General features: G+C 37.9%; 1 protein-coding gene across 3 annotated transcripts; it reads right to left on the reverse strand.

Annotated features, from left to right (window-relative positions):
* Positions 1–4,661: 4,661 nt before the first annotated feature.
* RAD51AP1 (RAD51 associated protein 1) lies at positions 4,662–27,210 on the reverse strand. Of its 3 annotated transcripts, none has more exons than XM_058559019.1 (9): positions 27,116–27,210; positions 24,360–24,409; positions 23,040–23,181; positions 20,304–20,413; positions 18,807–18,893; positions 18,135–18,284; positions 12,579–12,685; positions 8,701–8,772; positions 4,662–6,064 (listed from the first exon to the last, which is right to left on the reverse strand). In XM_058559019.1, exons 1-9 carry the CDS (start codon positions 27,130–27,132, stop codon positions 5,969–5,971), a joined length of 831 nt encoding a protein of 276 aa, XP_058415002.1. In that variant the 5' UTR covers positions 27,133–27,210; the 3' UTR covers positions 4,662–5,968. The 3 variants fall into 3 exon arrangements, with proteins under 3 accessions (XP_058415002.1, XP_058415001.1, XP_058415000.1); XM_058559018.1 differs by having other exon boundaries at positions 12,521–12,685; XM_058559017.1 differs by having other exon boundaries at positions 8,701–8,850; positions 12,521–12,685; positions 27,116–27,209.
* Between the last annotated feature and the right edge of the window lie 118 nt (positions 27,211–27,328).

Here is a 27,328-nt window from a genome sequence, read left to right on the forward strand (position 1 = left end):
TGGTGACAGCACCACAATTTTGAAATTATTCTAAGGACTGAAGATAAGTCACATCAACATTTATTGCAGCATAATGTTGAAAAATCAGAACTTGTCTACATACAATGGGAAGTTAAAAAATATGGCACACATATATTACGAAATATGATGCAGTCATTTTAAAAAATGAGATAGATCTTTATGTCTGCCCATAATATATCAAGTAAACACAGAACAAATATGATTCCATATTTATTGAAGATAAAACAAGATGTTTGCATGTCTTTATATAGGCATATTGAAGGATCTAGAAAAAATAAACCATTAAAAAATAATTACCTCTGAAGAGTGGGGCTGGGAGAGGTGAGTGGGAACGTTAATTTTAACACACACACACAAAATGAAAAAATGTTATGCAAAAGTAGATAAAAAGTAACAGTCATTTCTCTGCAAATCATCATAGTTTCCCTTCTTCCTTCTCTTCCTGCCTTCCTTTCTACAAAAACATGCCAAGATGATTCCACTAACAAACCAGACAATGCCTCTGCCCTCAAGGAGAGCTCCTCATCTAGGAGGGGAGAGTTTGCGCTTTATTTTACCTTATTTTTTATATTCCTTGTAGGGATGAGGACATAACTTGCCTATTGAAAGCTCTTGGTACAAATTTGCTGAAGGAAGAGAAATCTACATTAGTTTAGGTCCATTTATCAAAAATTTTCAGACCACCAACTGTGTACCAGATACTGTGCTAAGCATGGAGGATTCGAAGATAAATAACACAGAATTCTTGCTTTCAAGGAGTTCAAAGTCTGGTGGGCAAGACAGACCCATAAACAGTGGTGCCAGCATTACTGCATGCCTCGTCTTTTATACTTAATGCATTATCTATGTATACTGAACTTCAGAGCCAAGGAAGGAAATATATCTTTTGAGATTTACCTGTTATGATTTCAGTATTTCTACTGCAGTTGTCAGTAGCTTGACCTTAATGCCCCGGGGGGCTCTTTGGGGCAGAAATTGTGGCAGTGTAGGACTTGCAGGGACTCCCTTTGCATTTCTGTGAACAGGAGATAATGTCCTTAATGTAATTGTTACTCTCACTCTGCCAAAGAGAACTCCTCGGACCCTCTGCAGTTATCCTTGAAACTCTTCACAGTCCCTGGACTCACAGACTCTTAAGAGCTGGAAGAGATTTTAGAAGTCATCTCGTCCATTTTCCCACCCCACGCAGGAATCCTCTTGAGTAGTCCTGGCAATCACTCTGTCTCTGCTTGAATATTTCTGTGACAGAGCTCACTGTTTTTCCAGGCATTTCACACCCAGCTGTTAATTTCTATACAGTTGGTGCTCAGTAAATGTTGGTTGGGAGAAATGACATTGAGCAACATATCCTCCACTGATACCTGTTATCCTCTGCAGAGCAACAAAGAACACATCTACCCTCTCTTCTATTCAAGAGTTCTTGAATATTCAAAACAGCGGCTTTCTGCCTCCTCAGCATCTACTCATCTCCACGCATTCTGTGGTTTTATTTCACACCCCTCCTCACATTATAGAGCATCCAGGCATAATGGAGAGACCCTGTGTTGTGGTGGTCCCTATTTTCTAGTTTTTTATGACCTCTCTTAAGTGGTTACAGTTTTCTAAATTCTAGAGTATGTTCTAATCAACGCTAAGTCAGGCAGCAAGACCTTTACATCCCTCATCTGGTCATTGTATTTCTATCAATGCAGCCTCGACCAGTATTTGCTCTTTTTAGCTGTCACAACACACTCATGCTGGGTTTGGGGTCAGCTACAACCACTAACTCCCAGCACTGGGTCCTCCACAAGTTTGAGAAGCATGCTTTCTAGCCAAGTTGCTGACAACAATGTGCAGCTGGAGAGGGCCAAGTCCGGGCAGAGTGGCTGGCGCACTGCTGGAGGCTGTGAAACTGCCTTCAGGTTCATCATTACCCTCTTGATAAGGACTAAACAGAGCCAGGAAATAACAGACGCAAGTCACAGAACCAATCAGGGACAGTCCATGTTAGAATTCCTTAGAACTCCTAGATTTCACATACCTATCACATATAGATGATTAAATGCCTCAAGCAAGACTGGCGACAAAGGACACTTACACTTATCTTTTCATAGTTTGAACTTCCCATTTAAATGGCCTCACACTTGCCAAGTTTCCATTTAACTCCGAACAGTAAAGCCTGAATTAAGATTGGTGACGGTCGGTCATCTAAAACATGTCAGAGGGATCACAAGTTACTTAAGCCCTGAATTGGTTATCACAAATTAACTACAGACTTTTAAAAAATCCCAAATTTTGCACTGTTCATCCTCTCTTTAAGGAAAAAATTTGCTAATATTGGGAATTACCCCAGAGCGGCAAGTACCACTTGAGAGGAAAGAGTTGCTCTAGGTGTATGATCCACCCACACCTTAACGTGCTTTTGCGTCAAGGATGGGGCTCTGGTTGAGCGCAGAGGCGCGCAGGCATATGGGCTGGGTCAGAATAGGTTAGTATCAGCCAGATCCTCATCAACGTGAGGCGTGGTGCCGTGGACCCAGTTCTGACTACCCAGGGGACAGGCCATGCAGAGAAGATAAAAAAGGGGGGAAGAAAGTTTTGTGCCCCAAGTGGTTAGTGTCAGGGCTGGAAGCAGTTTCAGGGTAGGTCTTAGGAATTCCCTAAAATCCGTCTCTCTCCATCCCGCACTCAGCCGGTCAGTGAGGCAACATTCTAGTGAGTATAGTGACGTCGGGCTGTGAAGATGCAGCTGTTCAGAGCAAAATCTAAAATTGTATTTTCCTTCTCTCCGCACTCACACCACCCCTTTCTCTCCTCCCACCCACACTCCCCCTTCTACTTTTTGCGTTCTATACACTTTCATTCTCCCCGCTTCCCCCGCCTTCTTCCCCCACGCCCCAGATGCTTCTTCCCCTCCACGGGCGGGGCAGGTCAGACCTAGCTGGCTCAGACTCCCGCGGGGTCGCGAGACCCTTCTGCTTCCTGGCCCTTACTTCGTGCCGGCGGGAGTGGGAGCGGGGAGGAGCTGCATCAGGCCGGCGCAGACTGCCCGGCGCTGCTGGGGCTCGGACACATAACTGCGGAGTGCACGTGGAGAACCACGCCCTCCTCCCGTCTCTATAGCAACTATTTCCGCCCTTTTTGTGACTCCGGAGCTGAAAGTAGGTAGGCTCTGGTCCAGTCCCAAACCACCTTTCACATCAGCGTAAAGAACACACCTCTTTTCCTCCTCCTCCGGTTCTCTTGCCCCAGTTCTTTCCAGTATGGGACAAGAAGTGAAGGACATGCCAAGGACAGAGAGATCAGAGTCGACTGAACAAACCAGACTCGAGAAATTATCCTTACCCTCCCTCTCTTCAAAAAAGTACATGGTTATCTGAAGCACGTAGCAAAAGTTCTGGATATAATTTATTCATCAGATGAACACTTTTTGAGCACTTACTCTGCACCATGTTTTAGAAGCATGAAAAGTAAGGAAAGTTACAGTGTAGTTGAATGATAGTTGCATGGCCACGGAAGAAACAGACATTCAAATAAACCTTTTTGAAAGAACCATGTTGAATCTGGGTCTTAAAGGACAAATAGGAATTAGCAATGTAAAGAAGGCAAATAAGAACCAGTCTGAAGGCCCAGGGCCACAGGACCAAATGGTACCACTGGTGCCAGTACTGTTTGGTGTGGCAGAGGTCAAAAGCACACTTGGGCAGCATGAGACGAGGTTGAAGCAGCAAGCAGGAGCCAGCCAGATTTGAAATATCTTCTGAACGAAACAGGCTAAGGTGTATGTGTGATTTTAAGCAGAGGGGTGTTCATGCTCAGATTTTATTTTAGAAACTCCCTCTGGCAATAATGGTCTGGAGGGTGGGCCAGAGGAGGTTAAGAATCAAGGAAAGGATACCTGTTAGAAGTAGTAAGTGATGATGCTTCAGAGTGAGGGACAGCAAGTGGAAGGAGAGAGCAGTTTTGAGAAATTTAGGAAATGGAACTTAGTGACTGCAGTGAGTGTGATGGTGCCTTTTACTAACGGAAAATATTGGAGGGAAAACGTTGGGGGTGGGGGAGATGCTGATTTAGTGATGACTTACTGCATCATTACCAAATGGACCAGGCAACAGAATGTGTCAAGAGCAAGGTCTGGGCTAAAGATCCTACTTTGGCAGTCACTGTCACATAGGTGACCACTGGAGCTTGAAGTCACCTAAGCTTTAAGAAAAAGAGGGCAGAGGAAAAGAATGGAATCACACAGAATATGACACTGTGGTGGAAGGAGTGAGCGTAGGTGACATAAAAGATTAGAAAGCTGCAAAATAATGAACAGGCAGGGAGGTGGGGAGAAAATTACAAAAGAATGATGTCACTTGAGCCCAGGAAATAAAATGTTTTAACCTACTTTATGGTATTTTTCAATAAAACTATGAATAACACAAATCAAACAGGTTCACCAAGCTGGTCCAGATGATGAATCAATGATATCAGTACCTAATACAGGGCAGGCTCTTAATAGTTTATTGTTGAACTGCACCGTACAGAGTACCCCCATATTATATAATATTATGTAAACATCTGGAAAATATGTTTTAAAAAGAGGGCGAGGTGGGGTAGGTGAGGAGGCATATGACAGTATAAAATTACACACTAGATAAGAAAAAATGTACAACAGCAATAGGCAAATGCTCACTTTAATCATTATTCTAAATTACTTATTTCCACATTAACACAGACATTTCCATAAACCAAGAAGAACTGAGCTAAGTATTATACATTTTTTAATGGTTAACATGATTTGAGAATTTTCATTAAAAAGTGATCAGGAGCTGGTTGAAATTCTAATCATAAATATAAAATATCTATTACTATTTCATTCACAATGAATTCAGATCTAAGGTTCCTGAAAAGCTGCATTATCTAACATCATAACAGGGGTGACTCTGTCCGTGACAGCCACCCTCTAACACACTGGCTCCACATAAAGTGATGACTCTAAGAAACAGCTCTCCCCCTTTATATTTACAACAAAAAGGCTTAACACTTTTTGCAAAGCACTCATTTTATCATGAAATGAAGACAGTCAGAGACACATGGATACAATGCTATCAAGGAAAAGAGCATATCAAAACGTTTTCACTTTTATTAAATGTTTTGACAATGAGCGCTTCATAAAACGTCATGAAATTCTATTTGCTATACAATAACCATCTACTTCTAAGTAGGGGACATATGCCATAGCATAGCAATTTTAATGTGGACAATAATTCTGAATTCTTAACATAAAAACATTTGGCTAAAATATGAAACATCTACGAATTAAAGGGACAATGTAGCTTAAGTAATTTATAAGATTTTAGAAATGTTTCCTGGAAGAAACAGGAATGTTTCCTTTTGCCAGATAAACTCTGAACAGTTAAAGTTAAGGTGCCATAAACTAGACAAAGCTAGAAAGGAACATTACGTTACTAGAAAAGAACAGCATGTAATGTGGACTTCCTCGTTGTCAAACTGACAACCACTTAATGACAATGACTTATTATACATAAGGAAAATAAAATATGCTCTTCAGAAGCAAATGACATTACAAGATAATTATTATAAACAAACCTCTTATTGAAGTCTTGAATAGCTTTTCAGAGAATATAATCACAAACTGGGTAGAGATACAGTCAGCCCTCCGTATCCATGGATTCGAAACCCTGTATTCACTGTAGTATGCCATTTTATAACATGGAAGGGACTCACCGTCTGCGGATTTTGGTATCCCTGGAGGTTCCTGGAACCAATCCCCCGCAGATACTGAGGGATGACTATAATTTATATGACATTAAAAGATTCCTTCTTATTATAATACCCTTCTCAAATATAAACACAAATCAAATATAAACACGCTTATAAAACTGCGATTCTCTCAATCAAAGATTTCTCCGCTCCCACACTCAGCTACTAGCGGCATTTGGATGCAGAGGTTTAACTCGCGCTAATCTGGACAAGCCAAGGCGGAGACTCTGGTTTGGGGATTTAACAAACACTCCTGCCAGTGGGCTGCTGCTGTTGCTGCTACTTCCGGATACCGCTGAAATAAAACACATTACTCGATGCTGATAATGTTACCAATCTTTTCACAGAGAGCAATTTATACAACAGAAGAGGCAACAAAAGTAGTCAAGCATTATTCTGCTATGCAGGTTCTATCAAGATATATATTAGATCAAAAGAATGGAAAGTAGTAAAGTGCAGAAAGAACACAGTCTTGCCTATCTTCAATATTCCCATAAGCCAAGATAATGACACCAAAACTTTAAACGTGAAAGCTGAAATAGGAAAGTTGAGAGCAAATAACATTGGTCGTAAAGGTATAAAGAAATGCATGCAATCATAATTTCTAAAGTAGTAGAAAAATCTAATGCATTTTTTAAAATCTTGCAACTTTTATAAATACTCCTTGAAAGAATCTATTTTTTCAAATGTTAAACATGACAAATACTGTCTTTATTTATTTATATTATTTTCATCATGCTACCACTCTAACACAGCAATTATTTCATCAAGTATTAAATTTCAAAATGTATGCACATAAATGTTCATAGTTGATCATGATTGTAGTTGTAACAAGTACAACTGTGTGTACTTCTACATGTAAAGATTTGTAAACATTTCCACGTTTCTAGCCATCTGATTTATCATTCTTAATTGCATGTATGTGCTATATATTGATCCAATTCCTACAACAAACTTTTGGGTTGTTTCTAGTTTCTCACCATTTTTCTGTAAGTGGTTATAAAAAATATGACCACTTATTACTTTTTCTTCTTTTGAATTCTTTTTTTAAGAATAAATTACCAAGAGTAGTTCCTAGGTCAAAGAATAGGTTTATTTTTATGGGCCCTGTCAAGCTGTCCTATAAAGGGATTATAAATTCATAATAAATAGTTATACCTGCTACCCCACAACCTAGAGTATACTAGATGATATTGCTTTATTATTTTCTAGTTCGAGAGGTACAAAATAGTATTTTATTATTTTAATTTACATTTCCTTAATTACCAGTGAGACTGCAATTCTTTTCATATTCCTTTCTGTTGTCTTTCTTGAGGGCCTTAGTGTGTTTATGTCCTTGGCTCATGTTCCCATTGGGATCTTGGTGGTCTTCTCCTATTTGTATAAGACAGGTACTAACTGGCAACCTGAGGGTCAAATCTAGCTCTCAGATATAGTGTTTGGACCATATGGTATTAAAAAAAAAGTAAACTTTTAAAAATTAGATTTCACATTAAAATCTAGATTTCTGGCTTCTCTTGAAGAAATCAGATCTGGAAATACTAGGCCCATAATGCTGAATGTAAACAATTAGATGGAGCTGAGCAACAGCTGCCTCCTTCCAAAGAGGCCTGAGCTCTCAAGTCCCACAATTCCTGCTCACTCAAGGTTATTTCTCAGGCCCAATTCACTCATTTACATCACTTGCCCTACCCTTTCACACAATGAATCTATAAGGACTTTGTGCTTTATGATATTAACTCTTTATCTGTCATTCCATTATTTCCTTTTCTTTTTGATTATGCTACCTTTAAATTTCTACAGTCATTATATCATTTCTTTTGTCAGGGAACCACTAATTATTCCCAGAAGAAATACACTAAAGATTATCTTTTAAAGGATATGGCATCATTATTTCAGGAACTAATCTTCCTGCTTTTCTTCTCCAAAAAACTTTTAAGTCCTCATTAAAATCTTAGAATTTTTAAACCAGAAAAGACTTTAAAGATTATATAGTGGCTAATATTTCAGAAGATGAAATGAAGACTCAGAGAAATTAAGTAATCATGCAGTCTTAGGCCTAAATCTGTCTATTAATACCTAGCTATCATTAGGGGGGTGATGAAGAAATGTCACTGAAAAGAAGTAAAGTAAACCTGAGGAGACTTGGAAAGACTTAGAAAAGGAGAGGGGACAAACGAAGAAAGACATACCAGACTGAGGAAACTGGATAAAGAGGCTCTGACAGAAGAATTCATACACCGTGTTTAAGGAACAAAAATGTATCAATTTCAGTGGAGAAGAGGGTTCATGTGGTTGGATCAGGGAAAGTGGAGACAGGACTAATTAGGAAGCCACCAATAGTTTGGGTATGAAATGAACAGGGCCTGCATTAGGGTTTCAGTAATGCCAAGATGCGTGAAGGTCAAAGAATTCTTGAAGGATCAGTGAGGCTGTGGAGCAAAAGAAGACAAGGAGAAGTCAAGTTTGTAAGAGCAGGAGGTTGAGTCTGCCAGGGCATTTGTTAAATACTGGCATTCCTGTGCACAGGCTCTGAGGCTTCAGTCAGACTGTGGACATCAGCAGGTCTTGAGCAAACAGATTTATTGCCAACAATATGTATCAGGAATCTTAAATGTTAGTACTCTGACACTGTAATCCTAGTACTAGGAATTTATCTTAAGAAAATAATCAGGGATATGCCCACAGATTTCTAAAATAAGGATGTTTGTGCTTATTGCAACCTTATTTATAACATTGAAAAAATAATAACCTGGATGCTCAATATAAAAGAATGATAAAGCATGAATGAATGCAGCAATTAGAAACCTTGGTTTTGAAGAACATGTGATAATATGGGGAAATGCTCACATGTAACATTTACAAGTAGGAAGAAAATCTGCCAGTGGTAATTTTCCAAGCCCCTGCCCTTGATCAATAAATATACCATACCTGGTGGGACCCACTTAGGTCTCTTGCTTTCAGCTGAAGGACTGCGTATGTGTAATGGTTTCCCAGCAGCCTCTGAAGAAAGAGAAACCTTTTTTCGTGAGGGCTGAGATTCTGATCTGACAGCAGCTGGAGCAGAGTCTACTGAAGTCACTTTGAAAAATATACATAAAAAAGTTTGTCATAGAGGAGGATAAAATCTAGCAGGTATGTGTAAAAATTATAGTTACATAATCTTATAAAAATTAAAGAGTATCATAAATTTGAAAAACTCATTAATCAACAAATATTTATTGCGAGCCTAAGAATAGCCATCCTTCATGAGCATTCACATGCAAGGCAGTGTGGTACAAGTATTATATACATTACCTTTAACCCTTAGAGCAACTCTGATACAGATATTACTATCCACACTGTTAGACCAGGAAACAGAGGTTAAGCAGTCTGTAGCTTGATGGCTTTGAAGAAGATTCCTATGAGGAAGAACTCGTAATTCTAGAAAGTGAAGTGAAAGCTGCCCTCAAAGTACTGGGAAGAAATAAGTCACCAGGGGTAGATGGGATATTGATAGAATTATTTCAAGTCACAGAGACAGAATCTGTCAAAATCCTAACAAGAATATGCTAACAAATATGGAAAATAAAACAGCGGCCTACAGACTGGAAATGCTTAATTATAACCCAATCCCCAAGAATGGAGAAGCCAAGGAGTCCAGTTACTACAGGACCATTGCTCTAACTTCCCATGCAAGTGATGCTCAAGGTGCTGCAACAAAGGCTTTGACCTTATGAGGAGCAAGAAATGCCTGATGTCCAAGCTGGATTTCCAAAAGGGAGAGGAATGGGAGATCTAATTGTGATTATTCATTGGCTACTGGAGTACTCCAAAGAATTTCAGAAGAAGGTTAGTGGGTGTTTAATAGACGACAGGAAAGCCTTTGACAGCATGGATCATGAAAAGCTGTGGGCTGCTCTGAAAGAAACCGGCAGCCTCAGAACCTGACTGTCCTGATAAGTAACCTTGTATTGTGGACAAGAAGCCACGTCAGGACAGAATATGGACAGACAGATGATTTCCTATAGGCAAAGGTGTCAGACAGGGTGCGTTTTATCTCCCTATCTGTTTAATCTCTACGCAGAGCATATCATACCAAAAGCTGAGCTAGACTCAGATGAAGGAGGAGTGAAAACTGGTGGAAGAAATATCAACAATCTGAGATAAGCAGATGACACTGTCTTACTGGCAGAAAGCAGTAGTGACCTGAAACGACTTGTGATGAAAGTGAAAGAAGCAAGTGCCAAAGCAGGACTGCAACTGAACATCAAGAAGACAAAGATCACGACTACAGAAGAACTACACGACTTTAACATAGACAATGAAGATACTGAAATTTTTAAAGATTTTGTGTACCTCGGTTCAGTCATCAATTTAAATGGAGACTGTAGCCAAGAAATGAGAAGGGCTCAAATGAGACTCAAAAAGGCAGCAATGAAAGAATTAGGGAAGATTATCCAGTGCAAGGAAGTGCCGTTAGAGACCAAGGCCAAGACTATCCACACCCTCGTATTCCCAGTTACTGTGTACAGGGGTGACAGCTGGACAGTGAAGCAGGCTGACGGGAAATAAGTAAAATGATTCATCTGAAATATGGTGTCGGAGGAGAGCTCTATGAATACCCTGGACTGGCAGAGAGACGAACTAGTGGGTCTTAGAGCAAATTAAGCTTGAAATATTGCTGGAGGCAAAAATGATATTTTACTATATACTCTTCTTAATGTTAGCATCTATATTCCCTAGATCAGCATTGTCTAACAGAAGCTTTTCTGCAATGATGGAAATGCTCTATATTTTGCACTGTCCAATACAGCAGCCACTAGCCACATATAGTTATTGAGCACTTCAAATATGGCTAGCAAAAGCAAGCAACTCACTTTTAAATTTCATTTAATTTTAATTAACTTAAATGTAATATAGCTACATGTGGGTAATGACTACCATATTGGACAGCATAGCTCTTGAAATTTTCTCTGTCAAGAGAAAAATTGTAACATATGCCAGATGAAAGACTCTCAAAAGGTTACTCAATACATTATTAGTGGTACTAGAAATATAATCCATCTTTCCTAATTCTGAATCCCATTATTTAGCAATTAAATTTTACTTCGAATATTATATATTGAACTTCCTTGTGAAGCAACCTGCTCCAAGGTATATAGAAGATTTTAAGTGGTAAATTCCAACTTGGAAACTGAAATTTTATTTTTAGTTTTTAGTGTGTCTTGGTGAGGAAGAATAAACAAACATCTAGAGAAAATATAAAATATATTCATATTTTTTTTCTATTGTTAATGACTTTTTCATATCACAGTTTGTGGTAGGCAGAATAATGGCCCCTCAAAGAAGTCTATATCCTAATTCCCAGAACATGTGCATATGTTACCTTTCATAGCAAAGTGACTTAGCAGATGTGATTAAATTAAGGATCTTGAGATGGGAGGATTATCCTGAATTATCCGGATGAGCCCATGTCCTCAAAAGGATCCTTATAAGTAATAGTGAGAAGTAGGAGGGTGAGTCAGAGTGACATGACGTAGCAAGTCCCTGCCACTGCTGCTTTTGAAGACAGAAGTGGGCCCCCAGCCAAGAAATGTAGATGGCCTCTAGAAGCTAGAAAAGGCAGGAAAATGGATTCTCCCTTAGAGCCTCCACAAAGGAACAGAGCCCTGCTGACAGCTTGATTTTAGCCCAGTGAGAACCATTTTGAACTTGTGACCTGCAGAATTGTAAAATAATAAATTTGTGTTGTTTTAAGCCACTAAGTTTGTGACAATTTGTTACAGCAGCAATTGGAAACTAATACACAGCTTTATCTCTAAAAACCCCTGCATTTAAAATCTAATTTCTGGAAACCAGATGAATTTGTCAACTAAAAACAACACTAATTAAAACTTTACTAATTCAGAATACAGTGGAGGGAAGAATATGACTCAATCAGTATTTAATTCTTATTTCTTAGTAAGTACTCAGCACCACGCTATTTAAGGTGAGAGCAACTCCCACCATTAATAAATGGAGTCTGAATAATGGAAATTTTAGTTTCAAATAGCAAATATATTAAACAACTAAGACATAAAAATATATATCAATAAGTAAAATGAATCAGGTTAGTGGAAATTATATTTTTACAATAATCTATCACATATTATGAACTCAAAATACCCTAACTTCTTTTACACAAGAAACAGGTATTCCATGTTCAAGTTGTCACAAATTCCAAAGGTTTTATTGTAAAAATGGTTTCTAACTGAATTTGTTTTGAAAAAATAAAAAGGCCCTAAACATGTGGTAAAAGGCTTCTCAAATCAAAGACTAAGTCAAGTATAAAAGCAAGAAATTAGAATCATGCCAACTTCCCTGTTTAATTGCCTGGAGAAAATGTGCTTCAGTGGATACAGCTTAGGCTCGAATGGACGAACCTGGGTGCAAATTCTAGCCCCTCACTTATTAGCTGTAAGAATTCCAACAAATTATTTCACCTCTGAGCCTCAGCTTTCTCACAGTAGCAGGCAGGTGATAACAGCCATCTCAGAGGGTGCTGTCAGCCTAACGGAGGTAAGAAAGAGTGAGTGCTGGATAGGGAAGGGACTCAGTACTCTTGTCTGCCTTCTCCCTTCCGTGCCCCGCTCTGCTTTCTTCTATGCATTTTAACTGGAAATGAACACTGGCAAAATGTTAAGAGGAACAGAGCCAAAGATAAGAAAAACACATTAAATAGACAAAATACGTTTCCTTTAAAAACTTAAGCATTTTTAACTACGCTTACCCAAAGCATTACATTTGGATTTAGGTTTCTTCTCTTTCTTTTCAACTGGGGATTTTACCTTCACTTCTTTTTTTTTAATTTCCTTAACTTTACTTTTTCTCACAGGGAAGTCTTCATCATGGTCTTCACTCTCATTATAATCAGAATCATCTTCAGAATCTTCACCTAAAACAGAAGATTATATACTTCACCTTTGTTCTACAAAGTGAGGCTTCTGTTGCCTCGACTTTACAGCTTTTGCACCAGATTCTTGGGCACTTTTGTGCCATGCCTTTTCTGGTAGCAAAACACTGCAGTGATCAAGAGCATGGTTGCCTGGGTTTGAATCCTGGCCCCTCCACTTACATGCTGTGTGACTTCAGACAGGTCACTAACGTCACTGTGCCTCAGTTTCCTATGTATAAAGTGGGGATAACCATAACTTACATCATAGGGTTGTTGTGCAGATTAAATGAGTTAATATAGGTAAAGCATTTAGAACAACATCCAGCACATAGCAAGCAAAATAGAATTGTTTGCTATTACTCTTATCATGATAACTTCCCATCAGTAATCTTTACTTTGATTTTACCAGTTTAAGTCAGTAACTTTTGAAAAGAGTGGTAGGGTATAACATTAGCTACTCTTTCAAAATGATGATCTTGCTGGTAATAATAATGGTAAACCTTCCCTTAATCACATAAACTTCAATATTCTAGAATAGAAACCCACTGGGAATTGAGAAGAGACTAATCACACCACAGCAATCTTAACTGATAATCCCATATGTGATTTCATTTGGAACACACACACCTCCACCTTCCCACAAACTCTTTTCTGTGCTGCATGGGATGAGACGAGCCAGTGCTGTAATATGTTAAGTAGCTGCAGCTGCACTGGAAAAAAAAAGCTTGGAGAATACCTGATAGTTAAGCAATTATCCTTCTATTTTGGAGGGAGGAAAGGTGATCAGAAAACCACGTCTTGTAAATAATAAACTCTGAAAACTAGGTATAAATAAGGATTACTCCTATATTCATAAAAAACTTTTTTACATTTTTTTATATTATAAAAGCAGTACCTGTTTATTGCAGAAAATGTAGACCACACAAAAAAAGTATTAAGGAAAAAGAACATCTGCTCCCTGATCTCACCACTCAGAGATAATAACTGTTATACCCACCATATACAATATCTACCTACCTATATGAAATAATATATTTTGTATAAAAATAAAAATATCTATGAAAATTTTCAAACATACACAATAGTAGATAATAATAAACTATTGCTCAGATTCAACAATCATCAATATTTTGCTACATTTGTTTCCTCTCTCTCTCTCTCTTCTCTTCTCTTCCCTTTCCTTCTTGGAGTATATTAAGTAAATCCTAGGCATTGCATTATTATACTCCTACATGCTTCAGAATGCATCTCTAAAACACAAGGCCTTTTTTTTAACACAGCAATGTCATTATCATATCTAACAATAGTTTCTTGGTATTACCTTCTATCTGGTCTATATTAATCACTTTTAATATAGAATAAAATCTCCTCCCTTTTTCTCCCATGCCTTTGACTTGTTGAAGTAACCAGGTCAGTTGTCCTATAGAATGTCCCACATTCTGGATTTATCTGTTTTCTTCCTTATGGTGTCATTTAACTTATTCTTGCATTTTCTGTGAGCTGGGATTTTCTCAAGGCTCAATTAGAATCAGGCTCACCTTATTATTATTTTTTTGGCAAGAATATACTTCATAGGTGATGCTCTGTACTTCATGTTACACCATATAGAAAGCCCATAATGTATGGTTGGCCCACTCTTAGTTGGTTCAGTTGATGCCAACCTGAATTCTCCATTGTAAAGATCCTCAGCCTTCCATTGATGATCTTTGCCTAAATCAATGATGTAATTATGATCTTAAAATCACAATTTGCTTATTCTATCATTCTTTCCACACAAAGTTTTAAAAACAGATAAAAGTAATCAACCCACGTAGTCACATAATGGTTACTGTGTTATATGGAACTAGCCACATAAGGCCAGCAGATCACATGAAGGCTGTTATAAACAGTACCTTGCAAAATCAAGTAATTATTTCTGGAGTCCCAAGACTCCAGATGTTCAGGGAGGGCAAGTAGTGAAGTTTCTCTAACATTTCAGAATATAGTATCTCGGAGGGCAAAACTTTCTATGTATTCAATAGTTCTGGTATTGCATGCTTTCTTTTCTTGGCTTGAGAGGATAAATGGTCGGAGCTGGCTAAAACTCTAACAAGTTTATCTAAAGATGGGGTCCAAATGATCTTCATTAGTCAACTGAGAAAGCAGCTGAAATAATTTAGATGTGGGAAGATGGAGATCCCAGAATCCCAAGTCATTAGCGTACCATATTGGAAAATCTGGAAGGCCCAAAGACTTGGGTTATGGATTCTGGGAATCTTTAGACATCCTTAAGAAAAGCCTGATGTTCTCTCCCATTTTAACTTTTCTTTCCCTACTGAAGGTCACAAATGATCCCTTCTCTTCTCATCCAGGGTGAGCCAGTGCAGGGGGAAAACTCTGACATGTCACCTAAAGAAAAGGACCCTGCTCCAAAACAGTATCAGGTTGTCTGAGATGATACCAGTTATACATTCAAGTATAATAAAAAATCACCTCTGAGGGGACTGGAGTGCTGTTAGTCATCCTTGGCTTAGGGTGAATGGAAATAGACTGATTGTATTGCTCCTTAAAATACACTAGCATAAGGAGGAAATGTTTGTCTTTCAATTTAAGGTAAAGCAGGCTTGGCTGGAGTAGCTTAAGGAAGTTTAAAAGGCCAGAAAACAGTGTAAGGCTTTTGCATTCTTGGGGTGGGGGACAGAAGAGGAGCCAGAAAGCTAGAGAGGCAAGGAAAAACGTTTGCCTGAAGCTTAGTTTGTATATAACAGCACAGGCTAGAGGGCAGTTATCACCCCCTCAGCTAATGAGCTGGCTCCCTGTAAGGGCTGAGGACTGCTTCTCAGGGCTGGACCACATGACCATTTATAGATAGAATAGCCATACTTGTAGTTTGGTGGAAACCATAATAATGCAACAGGGGGAAAAAACCAAACCAGCTCTCAAAGAGCTAGAGAAGAGTCATTTTCGTCCACAAGTGATACAAGAAGATAAGGGATTCTTCTCAGAATTTAACTTAAGAATTTAAGAATTTTTAACTATCTACTATGATATAAACCATTAGCATTATTTTCTCCCAATGTCCTAACCAGTTAAACATCCAAGAAGGATTCAGACATTCCATTTACTGACAAATCATTTTTACCACCACAGCTTCCCAGTGTGATTACTGTCCACAATACAGTGATAACAACCCTCATTATCAGAATTCACAATAAAATCACCATTTAACAACCACATCTTCCCCAAACAACTATAGGTCTTGAATCTGTCTAAAGGAAGTGATGATAATTTTCAATTAAAAATATTTTTTGCAGGGCCGGCCCGGTGGCGCAAGCGGTTAAGTGCGCGCGCTCCGCTGCGGCGGCCCGGGGTTCGCTGGTTCGGATCCCGGGCGCGCACCGACGCACTGCTTGGTAAGCCATGCTGTGGCGGCGTCCCATATAAAGTGGAGGAAGATAGGCACCGATGTTAGCCCAGGGCCGTCTTCCTCAGCGAAAAAAGAGGAGGATTGGCGGATGTTAGCTCAGGGCTGATCTCCTCACAAAAAAAAAAAAAAAAAATATTTTTTGCAGTCCTCATATCCAGCATAACCTCAGAAGCACTCATATTTCAATAAATGTTTTCCTTGCTATTTTTCGTGTTTTCTTTATCTTAAATCACCCTTCAACTGTATAAAATTTGAAATTAAAATGTATTCTTATCTCAGAATTATGGCTCATATTTCATCTCAAAAATATTTGGTTATGCAGAGTTGAGTAAGAAAAACAACTTGCAACTGAGCTATTTACTTTAATGATTATTTCCTTTAAAAAAAATTTTAATTGTGGTAAAAAAACACATAAAATTTACTACATTAACAATATTTAAGCATACAGTACAGCAGTGTTAAGGATGTGCAAATATTTGAGACGCTGCTTTCAATTCTTTTGGATATATACCCAGAAGTGGGATTGCTGGATCATACAGTAGTTCTATTTTTAATTTTTTGAGGAACTGCCATACTGTTTTCCACAGTGGCTGCATCATTTTACAATCCCAACAACCATGTACAAGGGTTCTAACTTCTCTGCATCTTCACCAACACTTGTTATTTTCTGTTTTTTGACATCCTAATGGGTGTGAGGTGATATCTCATTGTGGTTTTGATTTGTATTTCCCTAAGGATTAATGATATTGAGCATCTTTTCATATGCTTTTTGGCCATTTGTGTATCATCTTTGAAGAAATGTTTATTCAAGTCCTTAACTATTTACTTTTAAGAGCAGAGGGGTGGTTTTAAAGTCACTATCAAAATCATGATTTCCATAAAAACTAACTTTATAAAATGGTTCAAGAGATTATCTGAAGTTGGGATGCAAATAAGACAATATTTTTCTTTTTAAATATATATCATATCTCAAGAAACATAACCTGTGAATTATATAAACCCAACAAACAAAGCAAGTGATTTCACATCCACATACAAAGCAAACGTTTTAATCCTTTATTAAAGAAAATTAATTTTGTGAGCATGCTAAGTAGACTTGCAATTTATAACTTTAGGATATAACTTTAGAATTGTGTACTGATTTCTCCATAGAGCTCCGGCCTTGGGATCACCTGGGTCATACAGAGGGGCAGGTATTGGTTAAAAAGGCAGATTTCTGGGCTCTGCCCTGCCTTCCTCTTCTTCATAGCCCTTCCCTGATGCACTTGACACATTACATATTGTTACCATCTGCGTCCTCTCACTCGAATGTAAGCTCCTTAGGGGAGCTCTGTTTGTTGAGTTCACTGCTGTATCTCTAGTGTGCAGAATATAGTGCATATAACAGGTACTCAAATATTTGTGGAATGAATGTTGATGAACAAACCTGTTACTGTTTGTTGATAGTATGTTAAAATCTATCAAAATATAGCTTCTGATTTGGCATAAATTTATTAATTTATTCATTTTAATTTTTAATCAATATATCATGATGCTCTGTCAAGATCACTGTGCTTCCCATTTGCCTTAATTTCTGAATGAGCCTGGAAACAACTGTCACAATCAAATACAGGTTTCATATCTCTTCTACCCCAAAATATTTCACAAATTTCTACTACATCCAGAAAAAAGTCTACACTTAGAGTGGACCTGAGACCCTCCATGATTTAGTGCTGGCCTGCCTCTTTAGGCAACACTCTTCCCTGCAGGCCTTAGTGAACTTTTGTGCGTGCACTTGTCTATGCCACTGTTTATGCCTTCTTATCAGTCAGAACTGCTGTTTTATCCCTTTCGTTTGTCTAAACGCTATTCATTTCAAGACACGGCTTAAAGGTCACCTCCAAAGCTTTCTCCCCAGATGCCACAGCTGAATTTAACTGGCCTGTGTGTCCCTCAAGTTAGCATACACCAAACATTCAGCCAGTGCTCTGCATACATTAATGGTCTCTAAGAACTTTCTACTGAATTTCCATAAGATTCATTTTGAGGTAGGATATAACTTACCAGTTGCAAAGTCTGGTTCGGAGTCATTAGCACCATCACCGTCACCGTCTTCCAAAAGAATCTTCCTTTGTTGCACCACAGCTTTAGATGCTGCTTTTCTTTTCCCTTGAACACCATGAAAATCATCTTCCTCAGTAATCTTATCCAAATCTTCAGGATGAGCATGAAAATCAATGGAAAGCCTTTTGTGACAGGTAATATTTAAAGAGCTGCAGAGTAGACTCCTATTACATCTGTTGTTTTTATTTGCCCAGCTTCATCCCTCCCCTGCTTCTAGTAATAGACCACAAAGCCCAATCTGGACCAATCGTAATACATCAGTCCCCTGACAACAGAGTCTGGCTTAAGGATAAGTCCAAGCCCCAACCTGAGAGAGTCTTTCCCCAAGAATTTTCAGACTGGAGCTGGGAAGATGCAGCTCCTTTCTTCAGTGGTCAATTGCTATTGACTAGAAGCTATGGGTAGTCATGACCCTCCATCAGGGAAGAAATTGAGTCTGCAGTAAAAGAGAAGAAAACTAAAACACAAAGAAACAAAGGAGAAGAGGTAAAGAGAACCTTGATAAATTTAAAGACCTTGGTTCTGGCTACAGTTTCAGGAATTTAAATAAAGTCAGAAAAATAACATTCTTGATACAAAAAACAAATATTATTATTAATATTGAAAACTTACCTAAATAATCACTGGCTACACTGCAGTTGGAGATATGGGGAGACTTATTCATTCTTTCTATTTCACTATTGCCACATTTTTCAATGCCTAAATATAAGGAAGAAGTAAGAAGATACCTATGCACCTTAATCAACCAATGTCTAGAAATAGGAAGATTAGAGCTAAAATGTAATAGCATCTGGCTACAGATAAATGATCCAAACTAAACAAGCACAAAGATTTTACTTGGAGAGGCTAGCATATCGTTAGGAATTTGGGCTCTGAAATCAAACAGACTTAATCAGACTTAAGTTCAAATTTAGCATCTACCACTTAAACTGGCTATCTAACCATGGGAAAGTTGCTTATCCTCTCTAAGACTTAATTTCCTCATCTGTAATGTGGAGATAAAAATAGTGTGGCGATTATATGGGGTTATTGTGGGGGATTAAATGTTGATCACATGTGGAAATTGCTTATTGTGGTGCCTAGCACATAGGAACGAGTCAATAAATATTAACTATCATTTCTGTGTAGGTGGATCCATGCTTTTACTAACATAAAGACTCTTCAATCATTACAATAACCTTAAAATGATCTAAAATATTTTAAGAGGACTTTAAGTCATGATAATTGGTATTATTAAATCCCAGTGCTATAAAGTGCATTATTCTATGAGAAGTAATACTTCCAAGGAAATCCTGCTATATATTCTACAAGCTCTTATAGGAGAGAGATGAATTTTATTTTCTCAATTTTAGATATAATACATGACAATTCTAGGTTTCTTTGATTCCTGATTACCAAAAGGCCCCCTAATCAACACTGTCTTATTTATTTTCAAACAGGAAGCAAAACTGATTTAAACATCTATATCCCTAAATAAGCTAATGGGCTAAAAATATCCTCCAACATAGAAGAAGTTAAGCCAAAACAATTTAATCCAACAAGCATTTTAGCAGTTTGAATGTCTTTTCCAGCAATGATTTGTGCATCTCAAGAATATCAATACTGCCACCTGCTGCATAGTTACCAGAAAAGTCAAAGGAGAAAAATCCACAGAGAAATACAGAAGTCATAAATCTCTTAAATTTACTGAGCTTGCGAACAAAATTAGTACCTTAACCTTCGTAAATAATAACAATTACCATCATTAGGTCATGTTTAACTAATTTGAATTTTAAGAGAAAGGAAGAGGATTGTTAGGATTGTATAGATCAATTCATTTGATCAAGAAATTAACTTTTCACTGTACACAAAGATGTAATTTGAACATCCAAGCTCATAGTTCATGCCCTCAAGCTTACTTTGGGTGTTAGGCAGAGATGTATGTATGTACGTATATAAGATTTATGGAACAGAACAAACAATTGAATCTAACTGTACCCTCTGCAAACTGCTTCATTTATCGTCCAAATATTAAAATTTTATTCTCTCCTCTGTAAAGGCTCATCCAAAGAAATGATTACAAAAGCAATAAGAAGGTTATGAAGATAAATATGTAAAAAATAAAGTTACTTTTATCTTGAGACTCCTCCACATCTATGGTGACTGCTGGAAGTTCCTTCACTGATAAAGCTAGTGCGACTTCTAAGTCTCTCTGGTAGAGCTTGTCATCTAAAGCCACCCTACAGTAGAAACACAAATAATAATGAGTTTTTTAAAAAATCAATTTCAAATAAACAGTAAAATTGGAGATTTTCCTGAATTACTATTTGAGAGTTGTTAACTTCACAAAAATGTGTTTAAACAACAATCATGACCATAATTGACCTTTAATGATAAGACTCCTAAAATATGGCAATGTCACGTTATATCTGGCATCAGAGATTTGAAGCAGGAGCAACACGTGCCGTCACACCTGCTGTCTCCTTTCACTGTGATGTCTGTCCTTACTGCCAGCTCCATCCAGGTGGGAAGCACCTGCTCAACCCAGAAAAAAGACTTGGCTCAAATATCACTTCCACTTAGAAATCTTCCTTGAACTCACTCACACCTCCTTAGACAGCAATTATTATTATAGCTCTTATATTAAATTAAAATTTCTTTTTTTTACATATGTTCCTCCTAATCTAGACTTTAACAAATATTTCACCAAGTACTTACTGTGTATGAGGCACTGCACTAGATAGGATACTAAAGGTACCTTCAAGGAGTCTGCAATTAAAGAGCAGGTTAGGGAAATAAGACACACTAATAATTATCCCATATAAGAGATGATTATGTCTCCTAGTCAAGGTGGTCAGAAGCATTATGGTGTGAAAGAGGAAGAGAAATCAAAGGCAAGTTAGAAAAGGAGAGGTTACAGAAAGGAAGAAACACTGAGATGCACCTTGAAGGATTTATTATTTTTCTAAAGTGACAGTTTTATTGAGACATAATTCATGTAGCATAAAATTCACCCTTTTAAAGTGAACAATTTAACAGTTTTTAGTATATTCACAGAGTTGTGAAACCATCACCGCTATCTAATTTCAGAACCTTTTCATCACTCCAAAAAGAAAGCCTGTATCATTAGCAGTCATTCCCTGTGTACCCCTCCCCAGCATCTGGCAACTACTAATCTACTTCCTGGTTTCTATGGACTTGTCTATTCTGGACATTTCATATTAATGGAATCATACTATTGTGGGCCTTTTGTGTGTGGCTTCTTTCACTCAGCATAATGTTTTCAAGGTTCATCCATGTTGTAGCATATATCAGTACTTTATTCCTTTTTATTGCTGTATAATATTCCACTGTATGGATATATTCTATTCATCCATTGATAGACATTTAGACTGCTTCCATTTTTCAGCTATTACAAATAATGCTGCTATGAATATTCATGTACATGTTTTTGCGTGGGCATGTTTTCATTTCTCTTGGTTATAGGTCTAGGTCACTCTGTGTTTAACATTTTGAGGAACTGCTACTCTGTTTTCCAACGTGGTTGCAGCATTTTACATTCCCAGTAGCAATGTACAAGGGTTCCAATTTCTCCACATCTTCCTTAACACTTGTTATTGTCTATCTGTTTGATTATGGCCATCCTAGCGGGTATGAAGTATTACCTCACTGTGGTTTGGATGTGTATTTCCCTGATGGCTAAGGAGGTCAAGCATCTTTTCATGTGCTTATTGGCCATTTGTATATATTCTTTGGAGGAATGTCTACTCAAATCCCTTGCCTTTTTTTTTTCTGGCGAGGAAGATTGGCCATGAGCTAACATCTGTAGCCAATCTTCTTCTTTTTTGCTTAAGGAAGAGTGGCCCTGAGCTAACATCTGTGCCAACCTTCCTCTACTTTAAATGGGATGCCGCCATAGTATGGTGTGATAAGCAGTGCATAGGTCCGCGCCCAGGATCCGAACCTGCAAACCCCAGGCCCCCGAAGCTGAGTACGTGAACTTAACCACTACGCCACTGGGCTGTCCCCCCTTGCCCATTTTTCAAATTGGGTTATCAGTATTTTTATTGTTGAGTTTTAAGAGTTCTTTATATAGTCTGGATACAAGTCCCTCATCGATTATTTGATTTGCAAGTATTTTCTCCCATTTTGGGGTTTTTTTTCTCTATACTTAGAATGTAGTACAAGTTCAAAAGCAAAAAGGAAAAAAAAGAAGAAAATAAAGAGAATGACATGGGGTAAGTTTCTCTATGTTAATTAACTCTTCTCATACTTGCAGCATAAACCATCACAGGCTCCATGCTCCATTTGTTAATATTCCTTCTCTGCCGGTCTCCTCTCCATACTACAAGTTTTGGGCCTCTCAGGACTCCCTTCTCTCACTCTCTCTTCTCTCTTGCTATTAACTAATGGAACTCCAGGGTTAGTCTAGAAACTATGAGACCTTCTCACTGATAGACAAATCTTAAGAATATAAAGAGAAAATATCTTTTATCTGCAGAAAAATACACGGCTTTAAATTTTATAAAACTGTCCTCACAAATGTAATTTTTAACAAAGTAGTCTTGCAAGACTTGAGGACTTCAGACAGGTATGGGATTCTGCAAAAGTAAGCTATAACTTCTACATTTGTAATTATGATTGTCTTACTACTTAAATGACATTCCTTACATGTTTGTGAATTTCTTTTTTAAGTCAGAAAGTCAGAAGGGGATTAACAGTACATCCCTGTTCTCCTACATGCACTAAATAAAATAATACCTATGATTCTGCTTGAGTTCTAATTTAAATCAAGAGTTCAAATCTGTCTCTCTTTTAAATTAACACATCTAATGTTGTATATTTACTGTATGTCTTACCTCTCACCTTTTTTTAGGGGTTTTCTCTTGTAGTGGCATGTCTTCTTTCTGGAGATTTTTCAATTTAGGTTTTGTTTTTTCTATTTTTGACTCCTTTGGTGTTGTTCTGGATTTCTTATTTAAAGGTGTAGTTGCAGAAACAAAATCATCTATTTATGTGTGAATTAAAAATAAAAGAATACATAAAATTGCTTTAGGAAAAGTAAAAAATAATAAAATTATGTTCTTAGCAGTTGAAATTCATTATAGTGTGTGTTCAAGTTTTAAAGGTTAAGCAATTGTTTAATTTCCACAATTTAAAAAATATTGTTGGTATATTGTTCATCTTTATTCTCATTCATACTTTTCAACTTTCTTTTAGTGGCTTTTGTTTATTAAAATATCAATCTATCAAAAACCAATTCACTAAAAAACTGATATAGTTCTGTTGACACTCAACATAAAACTGCTGCTGTAGCTTTTAAACACACATGACACATGTATGCATAGCTTCAGGGTACATGTAGTTTTAATCACATACTTTAGCATTTATTAATACATGTTGTCTCATTTATGCTTCTCTATGTAGGAATACGATCACTTATGACTTGCCTCCTACCTCCACCCCATAGCACCTAGGACACAACTGGCAATTTATAAATATTTGGTGACAGACTGATAACAGTAATAAAAATCTAGAAGTTAATTCTATATTATTTTCTCCCAAGTCTTAGACACACTTAAGGCTGAGCCCAAGGCAAAACACAGATTCCTTCAAACCTCGGAATTACTAAATATTTGACTCACAGAAAGCTCTGGTGGTCTGAAAAATACAAAACCTACTTCAAAATATAATGTAATCTAACCCAATGTTTCTCAAACTTTTTGATCAAAGTTCCCTTAATAGCAGAGACAAGTAAAGGTATAACCCAATAGGGTATAGCTTAAGCCTAACCTTTCTTAAAGGTCTTGTTTTATTGTACGATTAATGGAGATTTCATATTATATCCTGTAACACATTTGCATCTCAGAAAGACAGTGTGTTACTTCTTAGGGGAAGGGATAGGAGAAAAACTCCACTTTGAAAAATATGAAACTAGAGTAGTTTAGACCTGAAGAGCCATTTCACCGGCCCTGTTTATTTATCACTTACCTACATAATTCTTGTCAGTGTAATTATCAGCATAATTATTCCAAATGCTTAGAAAATTATTTTTCCAGACACGCCTCATATGCAATTGAGTAATATAGTAATATGTTCAATATTTGAGCTATATATATATATAATATAAATTCTGAGGAAATAAATTTCCAAATCTTTAAAGCAAAAATAAGAATCTCTACTTACCATCACTGTCAGAGTCCTCAAACTGTGAGTAATTGACCGGTTTCTTATTCCTATAACCAAGAAAGAAATTTTTCATTTGCACACATGTCAATTTCTCACCTCCAATCCTTAAGACCAATAATAGTCTTAAGTAAATGAAAATCTGTTTGGATTCTCTTAAGAATACTTAAACTTAAAACACAGTCTGGATTTTACAGTAAGGATTTAGCATTAGCTGAAACAGTTATAACTATACTTGATAAGGAAAAAATTTAATTGATAATTCACAAAGTAAGCATAATCAATATAATTAACACTCACAATTTATATACTGTTTAATTGCTGTTGGGCATTTACAAGTTCCTGTTGTATGTATCCTTTTGTTTTATACGTGCATTCTGTCTTCCTCATTAGGTTATAAACTTCCTGACACTAAAAGACATTTTACTTTTTTTATCTCCCCACAATACTAAATAATGTTCTTTATGCAATGGACAGTTAAAAAATGGTGAGTGACTTTGTACTTTGCCACCTGAAACAAATCTTTATACTACTTTAGAGGGCACTAGAAGAAAGTGATATTAAAGTGAAAAAAATAAAGTCATTTCCTTCCTCTTTCTCTAGGTACTAAATGAAATGGTATTCTAGTTTTCATTTCTATCTTTTGCCAAATACCCAACTGTGAATAACCTAGGTTGTCAGTTGTTCCTTCAAGTAAAAATGGTGTTCTCTGAAAAAGAGGCTAGCTCAGCTCACAACTCAAACAACCTCACACATGCTTCTTCTTAAGACAACCACTGTAGAAGTGCTCTGTGCGTGCTTAAGAGTTCCTCAAACAGGATATTAAAATAAAGCGTACTCTTGTTACTCTCCTACTCTTGGGGGTTAAAAAACTTGAGAGCTGAATAAAATATGGAAACCCTTTTAGAAATTCTGGGATTGAATAATAGTAAAATAAAATCAAAACCCTTAAAAAAAAAAGAAGTATGGTCAATGATTGAGCTATAACGAATACAATAATTCTTACTACTTCATCAAGCGCATTCTTAAGTGAATGGTATTTTCTTTTTTTTTTTTTACTGAGCATGTAGCAGTAAAGAATATGATGACTACTCATTCAGTTTGTGCCACCGCCTTGATTCGTGCTAAGGTGCTGGCAGTTTTACCACTACTGCAGTGCAAATGGCAGAACAATGAAAAAAAGCAAGTAATGTCTTAGTATTATTATGAAAATAGTTTTGACCTCATGGACTTCCAGAGAGGGTCTCAGGGACCAAAGCATGCAGACCATACTTGGACAACTGCTGTTCCAGACAAAGGGATTATGTCTTTGCTACTTGGATGTTTAAAACCCACTTCAAAATTAACACGTTCAAAACGGAACTCTTGATCCCCCATACCTCCTGAATCCATTCCTTTTCCTAGTCTTCCCCACCTCAGTTAGTACTAAGATCATCCATTCAGTAGCTCAGGCCAAAAATACTGTGAAGTCATCCTTGATTCTTTTTTTCCCTTAGCTCTTCATCCACTTCTTCAGCACGTTCTAGCAGCAATACCTCCAAAATATATCCCAAATTCATCTGTCCCATTCCTGTCCACTGATAACACCCTACTCCAAACCACTACCCAACGATATAACAGCCTCCGAACTGGTTGCCCTGCTCTCCTTCTGGTCACCCTTTCTTCCATTCATTCTCCACCAGCAACTAGTGAACTTTTTATAAAACCAAAATTAGATTTCTCTCCCCTATTTAAAACTCTCCATTGACTTCCCATTGCACTTAGAACAAAATCCAAACTCCTTTCCAAAGCCTAGAAGGCCCTACTTGCTCTCCGGCCCCTGCGTATTTCTCTAACCTAATCCCCTAAAACCCTGCCCACTGCTTGCTAATACTACAGGCTAATTACTGGCCTTCTTTCTGTGCCTCAAACACCGTCAAGTTCAGGGCCCTGGCTCCTGTTCCCTCCACCTGGATTGCCCCAGATTTTCACTGGCTAGCTCCTTCTTGTCATTCATGTCTCAGCTCATGTATTACCTCCTCAGAGAGGCCACATTCTAACTATCTTCTTTAAAGTAGGGCTTTCCTCCTTCTCACTCCCGATCACTTCGCCATGTTTATTTTTGGCTCCCTAACCTCACCCCTTGACTAGAATGTAACTTCCCACAGCTAGTACAGTATGGAAGTAAATATATTCAATAACTTTACTAAATGAATGGCTGACCCTAGGCCTCCATGGCATTCAACTGTGGGTAATCGAGGAATAGTTTCAAATAGTACAATGGAAAGCACAGAGGATCTGGAGCCAGGTGACTTAGGTTTTAGTACTATCCTGCCACTCTCTAGCTGTGTAACTCAGGTAAATTGGCCTTTATGCCTAGGAGTTTAAATCGATAAAACAGGGATACTTAGACTGCTATATCAAAGAACTACAGTCATGAACAAATGAAGCAACACTTAAGTAGGAGTCCGGTGAACTGTAAAGCGCTGTTCGAATGCTAACACACAAGGTCTTACTTGAACGGGGTAAGGAAAAGAAATGGCAACAGCTGCGAAGGGAGGCAAAGAGCAAGAAAAAGCTAGATGCCAGGATACTTCTGAGGAATGGGCGGCTCTCAGTGGAGACTGGCGAGTTTCCCAGTAACCGTCCACCCCACCCCACCATCGCTACCCGCCGTCCTACTCGGCCCTTTCCCCTCAATCGTGTGTAGGCAAAGCTGCCTACAGCGTCCTCCTGCTCTTTCTCCCCAGCCCCGCCGGACGTCACGAACTACTCGCCTCACAGGCCGCACCATGGCCCCTTCAAGGCTGGAAATTCGCAGCTCTCAAGTTCGTGGTGGCAGCAGCGGCGGTTTCAATTCCCGCCCAAAACCAGACACGGAGCTCTCCGCCCCCTGCCACCAGTCCTCCAATGACCACCTGCCGTCCCTGCGGCGGCGCATGCGTTCTGGGAAGAACTAATTTGTTCACGCCCTTCCCAAGGCCCTGCCC

This window comes from Diceros bicornis, chromosome 17 (genome assembly GCF_020826845.1).
Source record: "Diceros bicornis minor isolate mBicDic1 chromosome 17, mDicBic1.mat.cur, whole genome shotgun sequence".
In the NCBI taxonomy this organism is placed as follows: domain Eukaryota; kingdom Metazoa; phylum Chordata; class Mammalia; order Perissodactyla; family Rhinocerotidae; genus Diceros; species Diceros bicornis.